General features: G+C 41.0%; 1 protein-coding gene across 3 annotated transcripts in view; it reads left to right on the top strand.

Moving 5' to 3' along the window:
• The window catches only part of LOC138267488 (hydroperoxide isomerase ALOXE3-like), a 261,482-nt gene that overhangs the window by 210,254 nt on the left and 35,378 nt on the right, over positions 1-15,850 (top strand). For all 3 annotated transcript variants that reach the window (XM_069216474.1, XM_069216473.1, XM_069216472.1), the window contains exon 6: positions 605-777. In XM_069216474.1, coding sequence (XP_069072575.1) covers positions 605-777 — 173 coding nt within the window. The remainder of the gene's footprint in view (positions 1-604; positions 778-15,850) is intronic.

Genomic DNA, 15,850 nt, shown 5'->3' with positions numbered 1-15,850 from the left:
AGTCTAACTCCGTGACCAATGCACGTTTCCTTTGAGAGGAGTCAGACTGTTTGGAACCACCCTGTCAATGATGTCGTGATAGCACCAGTTGGAGCTATTGTGTTAACAAAAATCCAGCATACACAAGATATGAATTTTTAAAGATGAAATCCCAATAGAAATACTTGTTTTGGTCTTGTTTGATTTCGATATACTGGCTATTTTTCTAAAGTGGTGTGCAACCCTATTGTGGTTTTGTTACTATTACTGTGTGTGTGTGTGTACACAAATACTTTACACATTGCCTCAGAGAAGCTTGACTGCTTGTGCCAAGCTAACAAGAATGAGCAGGGGTTATCTTATCTGTGTATCTACCTTACCCTACCTAGAGTGAGTTCCTACTTGGGCAGGGTGTAAACTGACTGCCAACTAGAGACCATTTCCAAAACCATCAAATGCAGAAAACCCACAATAGAAAGTAATAAGCTCTAAGTTCACAAACCACGCAAGTAGGCCACAAATTCTGGGGAGAAATGTGAAGAGCTGATCCTCTTAACGGTATTCACAAATTGAAAATATTTTCTAGACGGTGTAATCTTATTCACATTCCTGTCCTGTCGCATAGAGTATGTGTCACAACACTGGAAAGAAGATGCTTTCTTTGGGTACCAGTTCCTCAATGGCGTTGATCCAATGATGATCAGGAAGTGCAACAAAATCCCAGACAACTTCCCAGTGACGGACAGCATGGTGGCGAGTATCCTGGGGCCAAAGACCAACCTTACAGCAGAGTTGGAGGTATGTACAATTGATCTTGGTCTCTGTTTTCTCACAGCAGCAAACTGCTCAAGTATAGCACATGCATCAGCAGTGCAAACTTCTTTCGCACACATAGTACAAGACAGCGCAGGCAACAGTAGTAATTTTATATACCCACACAGCAGCAGCAAATGCCCAAATGATGATCATTTAGCTTGGGACATTAAATTCTTGTTACTCTCTGGACACTCTGCAAGTCATAATGAGGACCTATTTGCTGTGCTAATGCTTATTTTAGATCGTCATAAGCTAAACGTTAGTTACTTGACCACTTTTTCCCAGAGGGTTACAGCCTTTGGGAGTCTTTATTATACCTTAGATCCCTGGGCATGTATTGGTAACTTGAGTATGTTGCATCCTTTTCATTTGAGACTAGACCAGCATTTTGTAGCACTTAAAGTTAACTAGCATTTAACGTCGTAGCTGTGCTGTTGCCTGGACAGCACTTGTCAACTTGGAAATCAGCGCTGCTCTAATTTCCTGGTTCATGTATCCATGGCAACCAAGGTTCAAGGAGCACGTGTTGCAGCCGTGCTGTTGCCTGGACAACATATGTCAACTTTAAGGTCTGCACGAGAACAACGCTTTCGGTGGGTGTCCTGCATTTTTTTTTTATTTTTTTGGGGGGGGGGGACAAATTAGTGATTTGCACACTTCTGTGGTATTTGGAGTCATTGACTACAGTGATTTGCACACTTGAGTGCAGATTACAATGATTTGTACATTTATTGCAGCTTCCAAGGTTTTGCATATTTTAGCCATTTAGGTAAAAAATGCAACAAGCAGTCATACCTCCTGTTACGTTTTTGTCATCTACAGGGTTTCCTCCTGTTGAATGGGAACAATGGAAAGAGGGCTTCGAAGCATACTTGGATGCAATTGAGGGGGACATTTTCACACAGAAAAAAAAAGTGCCTTGTTAAAACATTCTCTAGGCATGGAGGGCAGAAAAATATTAAAACATTTACCAACTGTACCAGTTCTGGGAGAAGGTGATGAGATTGACAAATATGAGGCAGCTGTAAGAGCTTTAGATGCACTTTTTAAAAAGAAAAGGAATGTCCTAATGGAACGTCACAAATCTCACCGGAGACTACAAATGCCAAATGAATCCATTGAAAGTTTTGTAAGTGAACTGAGTATTAGCTGCAACTTGTGATTTTAAAGCATTTGAGGTGGAAGTAATTTGCGACCAAGTGGTTGAAAAATCAAACAATGTGAAAGTTCAAGAGAAGCTGTTAAGTATTCAGAATCCTACGTTGGATAAAGTGATAGAAGTGGCTAGCACCATTGAGTCTGCGACAAGGTTTATGGAGCAAACAAACAAGAAGTTTGAGGTGCAAAGTGTGCAATCACAACACAGCATCAAACCGAGGGAGAAGAATATTGCTGCACTTAGTGACAATAAGAGGACGCCATTAGAATGTTACTGTTGAAGTAGAAGGCATTTAGGAAATTCTCCGTCCTGTCCTGCGTTTGATAAGTGGTGTAACAAATGCAAGAAGGGGCCTTTCATGAAAGTGTGTAAAGGAGTGTTGAAAAGATATTAAGAATGTTAAATCTGTCAATGCAGTGGAGTCTTATGAAGCAAATTTTGCAGCAAAAAACAGTCATGGTGACTCATGCTGAAAGTGTTGTACTTTTTAGTGGAAGAAGATTCAGCTCCTGAAGATATAGCTGTAGTAACTCAAGCTTTAGCAAAGAAACTGTTGATTTCAGTTGAAATCAATGGGGTCAGCTACAGGATGATGATGGATTTGGGTTCTTTGTTTACTCCGATCAACGTTGATTGTAAAGTTTCAGTGTGTTGATTTAAAGCAATCTAACGTGAAGCCAGTAGCCTATTGGGGGGTGGGGGGGGAACCAATTGATGTAGTGGGTGAGTTTGATGCATCGTTTAATTTTAAGGGGAATCTGACTCAAACTACAGTCTGTGGCACGCACCGGAGGAAATTTGTTATATTGGTTGGACCAAAAAATGCTGGAAATTGTAGTAGATCCGAACAGTGCTGAACAGGTAATGCTACGTAAGGAGGTAATCATTTCAGTTTCAGCAGAAACTGGGAATTGGTCTGAGGTTTTTCCAGAAGTATTCAACAATTTGGGGAAAATAAAAGGGTTTACCCATCTGATATAATTGAAGGCCGGTGTGAAGCCCGTGGTTCAAAAACCTAGGTGTGTACCAATAGTCATGAGGGATGAGTTGACAAAGGAGTTGTAAAGGTTGTGTGATAATGATGTAATTGACCCTATAGAATGTTCTGAATGGCTTTCTCCTATAGTTTTAGCAAAAAATCCAAGGCGGCTTTAAGGATGTGCATTGATGTGAGAATTGAATGAAAGAATATGGGTTGATCGGCATCCTTTGCCCAACATTACTGAGATGTTGACCGTGATTAAAGGTGCCAGTTTTTGAGACATTGAATTGGTCATCAGCATACCATCCAGTTTTTTCACAAAAGTTCATAGCATCTGACATTTGTTACACCTATGGGGCATATCGATTTAAACGTATACCGTTTGGCTTCTGCTTCATCAGTTTTTCAAAGAGTAATGGAAGCAATGTTTAAGGGTGTGGACAAAGTTAAATGTTTTCAAGATGACATTCTGATTTGGGGAGTAGACCGGAAGGCACTAGATGAAACCTTAGGGGTTGTTTTGACTATTTTGAAAGAATGAGGATTCATTTTGGAAATCAGCTAGTGCAAGTTTGGAGTGGAGTGTGGATTATTTGGGACACACTGTCTGAGAAAGGGGTGGAACCTAAGGGGAGTTTAAGGGCTATAAGTGAATTTCCAGCACCTTCAGACAAGTATCAACTAAGATCTTTTTTTTTTTGGGGGGCTGGTGGAATTTTATGCATGGATTATTCCAAAGTGTGCTGAGAGCATGAAGGGAATGCGAGACTTACTACAGAATAAGTTAAAATTTGAATGGACAAAGGATAAGGAGGAGGAATTAATGATAGCGTGAATTGGCTGCTGCTATGCCATTGAAACTGTGTGATACATGTGATCACAGTATTGTGGTGACAGATGCTAGCCAGTACAGATTAGGAGCTGTTTCAATGCAGTCTAGGAATGGGAAGGATGAAGTGGTGGCGTTTGCTTCTCGTCCTCTGAGAGGAGCTGAAGGTACGTATTCGGTCATTGAGAGTGAAGATTTGGCATGCTGGTGGGGAGTAAATTATTTCAATAAGTATTTGTGGGGAATGGAGTTCACTGTGAGGACAGATCCTAAGCCATTGGCCAATTCGTTTTCGACTAAGGGTGCTGTCAAAGTGAAGCTGAGGATTGCCAAATGGCAGTCTACGAGAATTTCAATTCAGTTTGGAGTATATTGCTGGTGTTAAATATTTTTGTGGATTGTCGATCGCGTCTTCCGATGGATGCAGGGGAAGAAGATAGTAGTAATGACTCATGTGGTTGCGTGCACCATGTTGGATGAGAAAGAATGTATTAGTGAAGAAGAATGGAAAGAAGCAGTGAATCAGCGTAAATTGCACAAGAATTGATTTGAAAGCTGTGTAGTGGATGGACTAAGAGGTGTGTGAAGAAATAAGTGTATAAGGAGATATTTCAGTAATTGAGCTGTTCTGATGGCATTGAGAAGAGAAAATTTGTTGGTGTTGCCACAAACTATGCGCAGTAAGGTTTTGAGTGTCCTACATGAGGCATGTGGGGATGAGTGCAATGAAAAGAAGAATAACAAATTTTGGTGGCCTGGTGTAGATAGACAGGTCGAACATTGGGTAAGGGAGTGTGTGGCATGCGCTTTAAGTGACAAGTCGCAAGTGACAACACCTAGCCCAGTTGAGGTGGTAATATTTCCAGAGAAACCCTGGCATAAATTGGGATTGGATATAAGTGGTCCCATGAATATGTTGGTGGGGGATAATCACAGATTTGGCATAGTATTGGTAGATTATCATTCACGTTGGCCAGAGGTTCAATTGATCAGGATGCCAAGTACTAAAGAAGGCTCTACATTTTTGAGGGAGTTGTTCATGAGGGAAGTTGTTCCATCGGAGATACTTACCGACAATGGTGTGCAGTTCATAGCTCATGAATGTAAGGAATTAATGACAGTGGGGTGTGAAGCATGTTACTATGTCTTTATACCCTCCTAGGAGTAATGGTTTAGTGGAAAGATGTAATTGCGTTGTGAAGGATAACATACAATTGTCTGTGAATGGTTTAGAATGGAAGAAAGAATTTGAGGATTTAATATGGGCTTTACGTACAACGCCTAAGGCTGTTAGAGATGTCAGTTTGCTTTAATCAAGGGTAGAGAAGCAGAAAAAAATGCAAGTGCGACTATGGATGGACAATTTGGAGTCATTGGAAAACAAAAAACAGGAATGTGGCAAGGAGGTGTGAAGGTGCACAAAGTAAATATGTGGATGTAAGGAAAAGTGGGTAATGGTAGAAGACTGGGTTTGTATTAAATTGCCAAAGGGAGTTCCAAATTTTCTGCTCCAAAAAGGGTGACGGGTGAAAAGGTGTGTGGTTAAATTGGAGGATGGCAAATGGTGGAATAAAGAGACTATATATTCAAAAGAATGAGGGAATTGAATCAGTAACTGATAGTGAGGATGGTGCAGGGTGTGGTGAAGGAGTGGATGGCTTGGTATGCAGGAAGTCAGAAAGGGAGAAGAAGAAACCGGCATAGTTATAGGAGTATGCGGAGTAGTCAACAATGTACAAATGTATTGTTTCTTGTGTATTTATGTACAAAGTTAAACTTTTGGTTGTTTTTTTCATTTTCATTTAAGCAAAGTTCATTTTGTATTTATCCAATTTCAATCTTATTTAGCCCTTTGTTTTTAAGGGGAAAGATGTGTTGCATCTGGGTTGGGTTAAGTAACTATGGTAATGGAATCTGGGAAGTTTGAGGGTAGAATGTTAGTATTGGAAATGTGGCAGTTGCTGCTCTGGGAGCTACCCTGTTGGACGTATGGATTGTACTTGGAATAAACTATAATTATCAAGAAACTTACCAGAAGTGGAACTTTTACTCATCAGTGTTGTCCTCATGTGGCTAGAGTTGTGGTGTTCATGAGAGCTGGAGATGTGCTCAACTTGGGTTGCATTGGCTTAGAATACTAGTGTGGCAGAGGTGTTCAATCAAGCAGCATGTGTCTGAGAAATTATTTTGGAGACTGGAGAGGTGTGTGGGTTGGGTGCCCTTTGTGATGAGATCAGCCTGTTTAGTGAGGGTTATAGTTGTGTTCCAATCATTACCGTTTTGGGTTTGTTGATACTGCTACTTTTGATAGTGTTAGAAAGAATTTAGCTAAAATAGAGCGCGCTGTCCATAAATGCCCTGACCTTGTAGCGATCTGAGCTTATAATTGGCCAGGTTACTCGGTTTCATCTTTCTGAAGTTGGATGCAAGTAGCTTAGAATTTGGTAACCGCTTTAAAATGCCCGGTTGCATAGTGCCCAGCACAATATTCAATTAAAACTGTAATGGGAGCAGAGCAAAATCTGGGTGCCAGACAAACTAAACAGGTGTGCCACAAAGAGCTTTCTGTCCAGATATAGCCCCACTGTGTCATGCAGTGGGTCCTGTTGACGGCTCATTCTTCCATTGCTGTATTCAAAGCTGAGAGTTCAGAAATGGCCACCACATTCTAGTCCATGTTTGTTTTTCATTTTAATCTGCAGTGTTGCTCACTGTGTGGGTGGCTCTTTCATTTAGTAATGTTACACCAAACATTCACCATTTCCGCTTCCATCTTTGAAATGTAGAACACTATTCAAATTAGCATTACATTTGAATTAAGTGTATGCACTATTTTTTAAGTTATAAATGTAAGGAACCATAAATGTACCTCATGCCTATATCAATTGACTTTGGCCTTCGTTGAAATCTCTCATATCCTAAGCAGAAATAATACTTACTAGGTTTTTGATTGTCAGTGGAGTTTGTTTCAGAACAATTAGACACTACTAGGTTGCATAACAGGCCAGCTGGAGCGTATAATGCTTAACTTGTCTCAAAGGTATTTAATGCTTTTTAATGATAGATACCCAAGTTTGATCAGCCCTTTTGCCACATCAAAGCACTGAAGGTGACATGCACTGCATCTTGTCTATTGCCTGTCATCGATGATGTAGCTCTAGAGTTAAACGGCCTTTAGTCCTGTGAAAGTCTTCTATTCAGCCTTCAAAATGACTCTTTAACCATAGCTTTTGTCAAGCCTCTGGTATTTGTCCCAGGATAGAAAATGCTTTAGATTTCTTTGCCAGTCATCTGAGCCATCTGTCAATCCCCTACCTAAGCGTGGGAGGACAGGCTCCATGTACACTTCAGACCCTGTGGTATTTCTATAGTGCATCCCTAGCCAAAAGGCAGCAGAGCACTGTACATGATCAAAGGCAAAGTTGGGTTGGAGTCAACTAGTAATAGGAGAGGAAGCTGTGCTGTGGCCAGTTACAAGTTTAAAAAAACAATACATCACAATGCAGTAAGTCATCATCTCCTTACTAAATTGGAGCAGCGCTGGGGCAGTCCTGATAAATGCAGGGATGAGGTTTCAAATCATGGGTACAAATTTGGAAAAAGGTTTGCAGTATTGTTTGTTTTCTTTTTTTATACTTTGTTTGCAGCTTGAGGGTTTCCTAATTACAGGTGTGCCATGAACCACCAGAGATAGTGAGTTTATCTGCATAAACAGAAATCCTGGCTGTGATGGCTTTGTAAGTGATGCAGCTGATTTTGAAAATGGTGTGGGCTGGCAAAGGGAGTCCATTAAGTTCCTTCATGATTGGGGAGGGGATGGCTGAAGTAGTAAGTACATTTATTAGCATGGTTAATTAAAACCATCCCTAACGACACATTCGTTCAATAGACACTCAAACATGCTCGTAGTTTAAAAATTAAAAACACATACAAAATTGGATTTATCCTAATCCTAAATCATGTCTTAAAATATAAGGCTTAAACGTGATTACAGTCTTAAACCTGCTCAACTAATTTCATCATTTTTTTTGGTCTTGAGTTCAAGCACTGACTTACATCCATGGAAGTGGCATTGCATCCTAGTTACTAAAAATAAAGTTGCTTTCCTAAAAATAAATGACAAATTAAAACTAATTACTAATAACTAACTAAAATACAAAAATTACCATTTAGATTCTCATCATACAGGGACCGACAATGCTGGACACATACTACCTACTCAGCTATTTCCTCCAGTTCTTTAAGGACCTGAACCATAAATTTAGTCCCCAACAAGAAAATGGGATTGAAATACCACTTAACCAACTGATAATGGCTGGCCTACATGAGTGTGTTTAGAGACCGAAGAATATTTTTCAAATACATTCCCCTACATTCTGACAATGCCGGGCACACACAACACATGTACAAGTGACTAGTTTGTACCCACAAAGTTGTTAAGATTGTGTCTGTTTGCTGTCTCCATGAAGAGACCATATCTTAGGTTTCCATCATACCAAATCACAAAAGCATAAAGTGATGTTTCAATGACTGGGTGAAAGGTACTTCTAGATAGTCCTGAGCCTGTAGAGATTGGTTTGATGTTAATACAGTCCAGGTATGTCTACTTGAGAGCGTATGTTTGTCAACGGTTAAGGACTTCAACATAGTGGCAGTATTTGCCTTCCAATTTAACTCCACTTTACCCAAGTTAGTATCCCATGCTTCTTGCAAGCCTAGTTCCTTTAATAGAGATGTTTAAGTGATGACCCCATGTGCGTTCATCATTGCAATGCTGTTGCTCCTCAAATTCAGTCCAGCATAGGTTGTTGATGGTACCGGTCTCAGCTGCTCGCATACTCCAACAAAACTTGATATAGGCACATTTACTCTGGTGTCCTCAATTTTGCAGGCCAAATTGTAACCAAACCTAAGCAGGGGATACTGAACGTGGGATCTGAAATACTAATTTATAAACCTTTGTTTGAACTTGGTTATCAAACTGCTTCCTTACTGAAAATTATTTCAGCCCCATAAGTAACAGTGGGCATTAGCTGTGCTGCCATAACAAAGTCGTTGATTGTATGACTGGCAAATAAGTTTTTGTTTTAATGATTTGAAGCCATAGGTCAAGGAGTGGCCTTTGCTTGAGCAGTAGCAAGCTGCGGTTCGAAGGTCAAGTGATGATCCATGGTAAAAACCCAAGTATTCATATATAGGGACAACCTCCACCTGTGTTCAATTAATGAACCACTCAAAAGATTTGAACTTCATATAACCAAACAGATAACTTTAGTTTTGCTGGTGTTTGAGTAAAACTGTCCTCTGCATACTTAAGCCATGTTATTCCTTCTCTGGCCAGAGCCGGCAGATGACTATTTCTGGGTACAAGGGTGTTGGCTAGGTCTACAAAATATTAAACAGTATAGGAGCTAATACACACCCTTGTTTTAATCCATGTGCTGTTTGAATTCTATTGGTTATTTGGTCACCCTCTCCGATTTTTACTTGCACCCAAGTACCCGAATACAAGTACATTGTTGCATTCATTAGACTGCAGGGAAGGCCCCAACCTTTCAATTTTTCCCCATAAGCAAGTTCTTGGCACGTGGTCAAAGGCAGCCTTCAGATCAATAAAAGATGTGAATTACCGACTGTTCTTGAGCTTGGCTTTAGTACCCAACAGAGCCAGGGCTGCCAGGTTGGCTGAGGCTCTCATGCCATCTCTAAAGCCTGTCTGACTTTGTGGTAATAGTTGTCTTTCATATATCCATTCTGTTAGTTGTTGCAATAGACAGGCTGCATAGTTTGGCTTCCGTGTCGATCAAGGCTACTAGCCTATAGTTAGAGGGGGCTGCAGGATTTCCTGTCTTGTGTATAAGGTGGAAGATGCTGCCTTTCCATGCATCTGGTAGCTGCTTGGTACCCTGGAGATCATTAAAAAGCAGTGCCAAATAATAAGCCGAGAATGCAGTAGCTCCTCTGAAAAGGGCATTCGGAATTCCATCCTGACCAGCTGCCCCTTCCAGTTTTAGTTTCTTAATGAGGCCTGTCTTCTTTTCAATGTCTGTTCATTACTGTGCTTAAGAGGCAGCCTCCTTCCCAAGATTCTCTGGGAGAAAATACATTAATACGTGGGCTTCCCAAGTGGCTGCATCTATACCTGCATTCACTTGTCAATTATTACCCTGTCTTAGCCCATTCACAAATTGTCAGAAATATTTATTATTATTCTGTTAGACATAAGGAGCTTGGTCCACAAATCTTCATAATGTCTGATTTTCCATCCAACAATTATTCTTGTATTTAGCTCTTAGGTCAAGAAGCCTTGTTCTATCAGTGCTCTTTCCCCATCAAATATCCTTTGCGACTTTCTCTGTTTCGCAAGAGACTTGTTTTTATTTGCGCAGTGTTCTGTTGTAGCATGGGTGCTCCACTGGCCCACCTTTAACTTTATTTGCCTCAATTGCCGTGATTGGAGGACGCTTTTTAATGGGGAATTTGTTCAATAAAGAATCACATAAGTGCTTCCAAGCCTTCACCCATTCTCCTGGATTCAGTTCTACTTGTTCCTGCATTCTTAGTTTTTCTTTAAGCTCTTCAGTGGGCCCTACAAAGCAGTACATTTCCATCACTTTCTCGAGCGCTGGGCCCCTCCATTTCATTTTTTATCATAAGTCACCGGGGCAGAGATTATGTCTGCATATGGTAGCGGTTTCCATTCGTGTCATATAGTAAGTTGTGGGAAGTGATCGCTCTCTGGGTGTACTTGAAAATTGTAAGAAGAGATTAATGGCAGTGCAGTTTCACTTATTAATGTGAAGTAAATTTTAGATTTTTTTTTGGTGGTGGTGAAGTAGTTCCAGCTCTTCAGGATGACTTACTGCAGCATGTACAATGTCTCTAAGGGGTGCCAATGCAGAGTTGAGGAGGCCATGTAGTAGGCTATTACCATCATCCAGCTGTGAGTGAAGGGCCAGTAAGCACCTTGCTTGTTTTATTAATTCTATCAGTCGTTTTACTTATTTTGACAGCCTTTGTGTCTTGGGACAATTTTTAGTAATATTTTACTGCACTCGGAGGGGGCACTTTGGAGGGGTCTGAGATCTTTGTGGCTTCTCAACACGGGGGGGGGGGGGGGGGAGTATTTTCATTTAATGGTCTGAAAAGGGACTTTGGCAATGTTTAGTGCCATAGACCTTTTTTTATTTTTACAACTGCAGTTAGCGATCTGGCTGCTCTCGTGACTCACTCTCCTCTCTGTTACGTAATGGAGGCTAGTGTGGAGACACGCCGAAGGCAAGCCCGTCCACACCCGGCCTGGACAAGGGGCCTGGTATTCTGCCAATGATGGGGTAGATGGGTATTTATATACTGCAGACAAGTTTCTTAGGTTTAACATACCCATAGGCAGTAATTGTAGCCATGTTTTAATGCCCGATAACCTGTGGGTCAAATGTGACTTTTATACACATAGTTTCCTTGGTAAGCCTGGCACTGTAATTAATGGAATTTTGAGGGAAAAAGATTGTATTGAAATGTGCAGATAACTCGTGTATCCTACAACAGGGAACTAATATGTCAAAAATGTTGTTAGTTAACTGCAGGTTGCTTCCTAAGCACAAATGGGATGTTTATGCTGCAGAGGATTCCTCCCCAGAAATTGTTTTTCTTACTGAAACATGGCTTAGGGATGGTACTGAGGCAGATGTTGACGCTTAATCTACCGGATATCAGATCAATCTATGTGATTGTGAAGGGAAATTAGGCAGAGGGGGGTTACTATCACCAAACGTTTGAATGTAAATTTACTCCTAATATAATCCCTAGCTGTGATAATCTTTTATTATCTCAAACTTTCACATTTACGGGGGTGCCGATTTACTGCCCTCCTGGCCCCTCAGCAGTTTTGTAAAGGTTGTGCCCAAACTATTAGCTACACTCGATCTCCTATCTACACATTTTACTTTGTTAGGTGATCTAAGCATGCATATGGAAGATACTTAATCTCATGTGGTCTCTAACGTCCTAAAGGAAATATTTCAGTTAACCTAACTAGTGAGCTTATCTGCTCATACTAAGGGACATACACCATATTTTCTAAGGTGGAAAAACTTAAGTGGTGCCCCCTATACAAATTGTTTGTTTGGGCAGACCACTACGCTATTCCGTTTAACATCATGGTCTTTCTGGTAGTGGCTACAAAGCCTGGCACGTGTGTAAAATCTCACCAGTGTTCTAAATTGCATGTAGATACGGGGGAGTTTGCCCTACAGAGCTCTTCCCTGCAATATGGAAAGGTGGTGCTGGAAGTAAAGGATGCTGCTTTGAGAGTGATCAAGGACTGGGTCATTAGGCCATTGGATGGGATAGTTCCTCTAGTGACGTGTAAAAGATCAAAATCTGTAAATAAGTCAAGTTGGTTCTCCATGGACCTAAAAAAAAAAAAAAAGCACAAACAAAATGTAAGATACAGGAAAGAAAATGGAGAAGGAGCTATAATGAAGAGGAAAAAAGTAGACATAAAGCTCTGATAAAGAAATGTCAATGTTGTTCGCAAAGCCCAAATAAACAAGCTTGCTAATAGGGCGAGCACTGCTCCTAATGCCAATAGAGAAATCTTTTGCATTGTAGAACATTTTCTGAAAGGCAGTGTGTCTTGGGGGGGGGGGGGGGGGGGGAGGTGGCTCCTTCAGATGAACATTGTTATTAGCAAGGTACTTTTTAGAGAAAGTGAATAAAATGATTAATTGACAGTAAGAACGGAGGAGCACCATGCTGAGGGACTAAACTTGAATCCCCCTGGAGCAATCGTCTACAGTTTCCTCTGTAGTAAAGAAAGAGGAAGTAGCTATTATAGCTAAATCTGTTCAATTAGTATCTCCTTTAGATCCAGCCCCATACATATTTTATTCAAGGGTGGATTTTATGGTTACATCTTTGATAAATTCAGTATCATTGGTGAGTGGAGGTGTTCTGAATGTCTGGAAATGGCTATTAGTCTCCCACTACTAAAAATACTTTTGTTAGACCTGCTAGCAGCAAATTTACAGGCCAATATCCCTTCTCCCATGGCCAAGCAATATCTTAGACTTTGACATCCTGTCAGTTTACTCTTAATCTTGTCCATCAGTTTTCACCTGACCCAGACAGGTTCTTGGTCAGATCACAGTACAGAAACAGCACTGCTGAGGGCAAGAAAGAATCTGATATACCTCTGGATGTAGGGGGCTCTGCAGCTCTGATTCTTCTTGAATTGAGTGTTACCTTTAACAGTTTTGCATGAGGTACTTTTGCAGTGTATGGAGCCTGCAGGGATCTCAAACTTGGCTCCAAGTTGGATGGCTTCTTTACTTAGGGGGAGGAGCTTTCAAGGCTGAGGGATCCTGCTACGCCTCAGTCCACCAGTTGAAGTGTGGAGTTCCACAGGGCTCCTCGTTGAGACCCATATTTAATATTTATGTATGGCCAATGGTGAATATCATTGAAGCATGTGGACTTTCAATGGTATCTTACGCTGACGACATGCAGCTTATTGTTACTTTATCTCCGGATACAGCAGCTACCTCTACTATACTTAGTAGCTGTTTGTCTAAAGTCGCAAACTGGATGGGAGAGCTGCCTCAAGTTGAATGGAGAAAAAAACATAGGTAATAGTGCGCAACAAGCAATCCCTCTGGCAAAAAATAAGTTGCCCGCTGGCACTGGGTGAACGCCCTACACCAAAAAATGAAGTAAAGTCTGGGCGCTATTCTAGATCAGAAGCTTTCCATGGCCGCACAAACAAATAGAATCTCAGGCACCTGTTTAGGCCGTTTGAGAACTTCGTAAAACTTTAAAATGTCTTCCTTCTAAAGCAAGAACTGTGGTCGAGGGGTTGATATTATCTTACCTAGACTATGTGAATGCAGTTTCTGGCCTGTCCTAAAGTGATTCTTATGAAGTTGCAAATAATTCAGAATTTTAGCAGCTCATATTCTTCTAGGAATTCCAAAATGTCAGTCAGCTAGGGATGCCCTCAGATCACTGCACCGGCTACCTATAAGCTGTAGTATTCAGTTCAAAGCACTGTCCTGCACATCATGTCCTATATAAACAGGTCCCTAAAATCCTCCATATTTGATTGCTCCATACTTCCCTAGTAGGGATTTGAGATCAAGCTCTTTGAAGTTTCTTGCCGTACCTAGGATAAAAAGATCTAGAGGTGGATTGTGGTCCTTCACTTATGGAGCCTGTAAGTTGTGGAACTCTCTTCCAATGTATTTGAAAAGTAAAAAGAACTGTTTTCGTTAGCAATTAAAAACCTATTTTTCCCAAGTAATTTTAATTATCTTACTGGCTTTCTTTAGCGCTTGGAAGCCTGCTTTCAGGTTAGCCATTCACTTTATAAATCTATAAATAATAATCTGTTCTGCAGTGGCTTTCTGAAAGAAACAGTTCCTCTTTCATTAGAGGTGGTACCAGATTTTTTTTTTTTTGTGTGATTGACATCTAGATTTGATTCAAGTGACTTGCCATTCAGTGAGTTTTGGATCAAGCTGTCAAGGGCCATGTCATTCAGCCAGTTATGAACTGGTCTTTGTTTTTACCAAATAACAGAACTTCAATCTTGGTTTAATTGAGATTCAGGTAGGGGCTGGACATTCAGGTCTGTGTGTGTGTGTGTGTGTGTGTGTGTGTGTGTGTGTGTTGTGTGAAGTAAAGGAGGCTTTCGTGTAGAGCTGTTTCATTGGTATTTTGGGGAATCTTGATGCCGTTGTCTGTGTAGAGCATCAGACAATGTCATGTGAATGTTAAAGATGACAGAAGACCATAGGAAACTTTGGAAATCCAAAAGTGATCGGGATCTGTTGTGACCTGGAGGTGCTCATGTGAACAGACTGGTGTAATTTGGCAAGGTGTTTGGAGAACCAGTGAAGGACATTGCCAGTGAATTCCATTTGCAGCACAAGGATGTGTATGATGGTGGGGTAGCTGGCTGTGTTGAAGGCAGCTGAGAGGTCCAGCAATAGCAGGGGACAGGGTTCGCCTTCATGTTTGATTAAGCGGGCATTGTTTACGATGTGTAAGTTGTACCTGGTAATTTCCGTGCTGCAGCATGATCTGAAGAAAGACTGGTAGTCTTGCAGGGGATAGTTATAATTGAAATGTTTGTTTAGCAGTGGGAGGGATGGGTCATTCTAGAACTTCTGCAAGGATTCCTTGAGTGAAGGAAGCATTGACAATGGCAAGCAGGGGTAAGACAGCAACCTGAGAGCTTTGAAGGATCATCAGTCATAATAAGAAGTGGCTTTGAGGCAGTCAAGCATGCCAGTCAGATCTAGGAGAGCTAAAGCTGTGCATCGCAGTCTTCTAAAGGAAGAAGTGGGTGTACAAGATGAAGCAGGCTTTGTACATTTGATGTGCTGGTGACTCTTCTGTGACTTTTTCACTGCAGCGGAAGTTGATTGCATTGCAATTTTCTGTGTAGAATAGCTGGGTCCCGCAGGGGGGGGTTGATGTGATAATGAACACACAGTGTTTTTGTTCTGCTGGTGGCTTTATTGATGCTGATGGCAAAGTACTTTGTTTTGGCTCATGTGATGAGCTCTGTATAGTGCATGGAAGGACTTCTGTATCAATAGATCCTTGGAAGTACTGCTTTTCTTTTTTCTTGTCTGAAGATGGGTTTTTTGTTAGCAAGGCCTTTAGAATACCAGGCTCTGAGGTCTTTGACATGCACTTGCATGTTGTAATTGGAGTGTGGATGTTCACCTATATCTCCAAAACAATTATAACATTGCTAATAATGGTGTTAGCATCAGAGAAGGAGTTGGGTTGAAAAAAAATGTGTTCAAACATTAGGTTGTCCATGGATACATGGTCAACAGATCTGAAGGGTTGCTATTTTCTTTTGTGTTGGCCTTGGTTTAGAAGTAGTACATTGAGTAGGGAGATTGGAGATGACAAATTGGTCGGTCCATTCTAAGGGCATAAGTGGTTGACATTTGATTGTGGTGATGCTGAGAAGACTGGGTCGAGGATGTGGCCTTTGCAGTGTATTGGTTGTGTGAAAGACTGTACCATGTTGTGTATTGATGAGGGTTTTTTTAATATATATTTGCAC

Source organism: Pleurodeles waltl, chromosome 12 (assembly GCF_031143425.1).
Source record: "Pleurodeles waltl isolate 20211129_DDA chromosome 12, aPleWal1.hap1.20221129, whole genome shotgun sequence".
NCBI classification, from domain to species: Eukaryota; Metazoa; Chordata; class Amphibia; order Caudata; family Salamandridae; genus Pleurodeles; species Pleurodeles waltl.
Note: the sequence above shows the minus strand (reverse complement) of the source record. Positions and strands in the feature narration are given on the sequence as shown.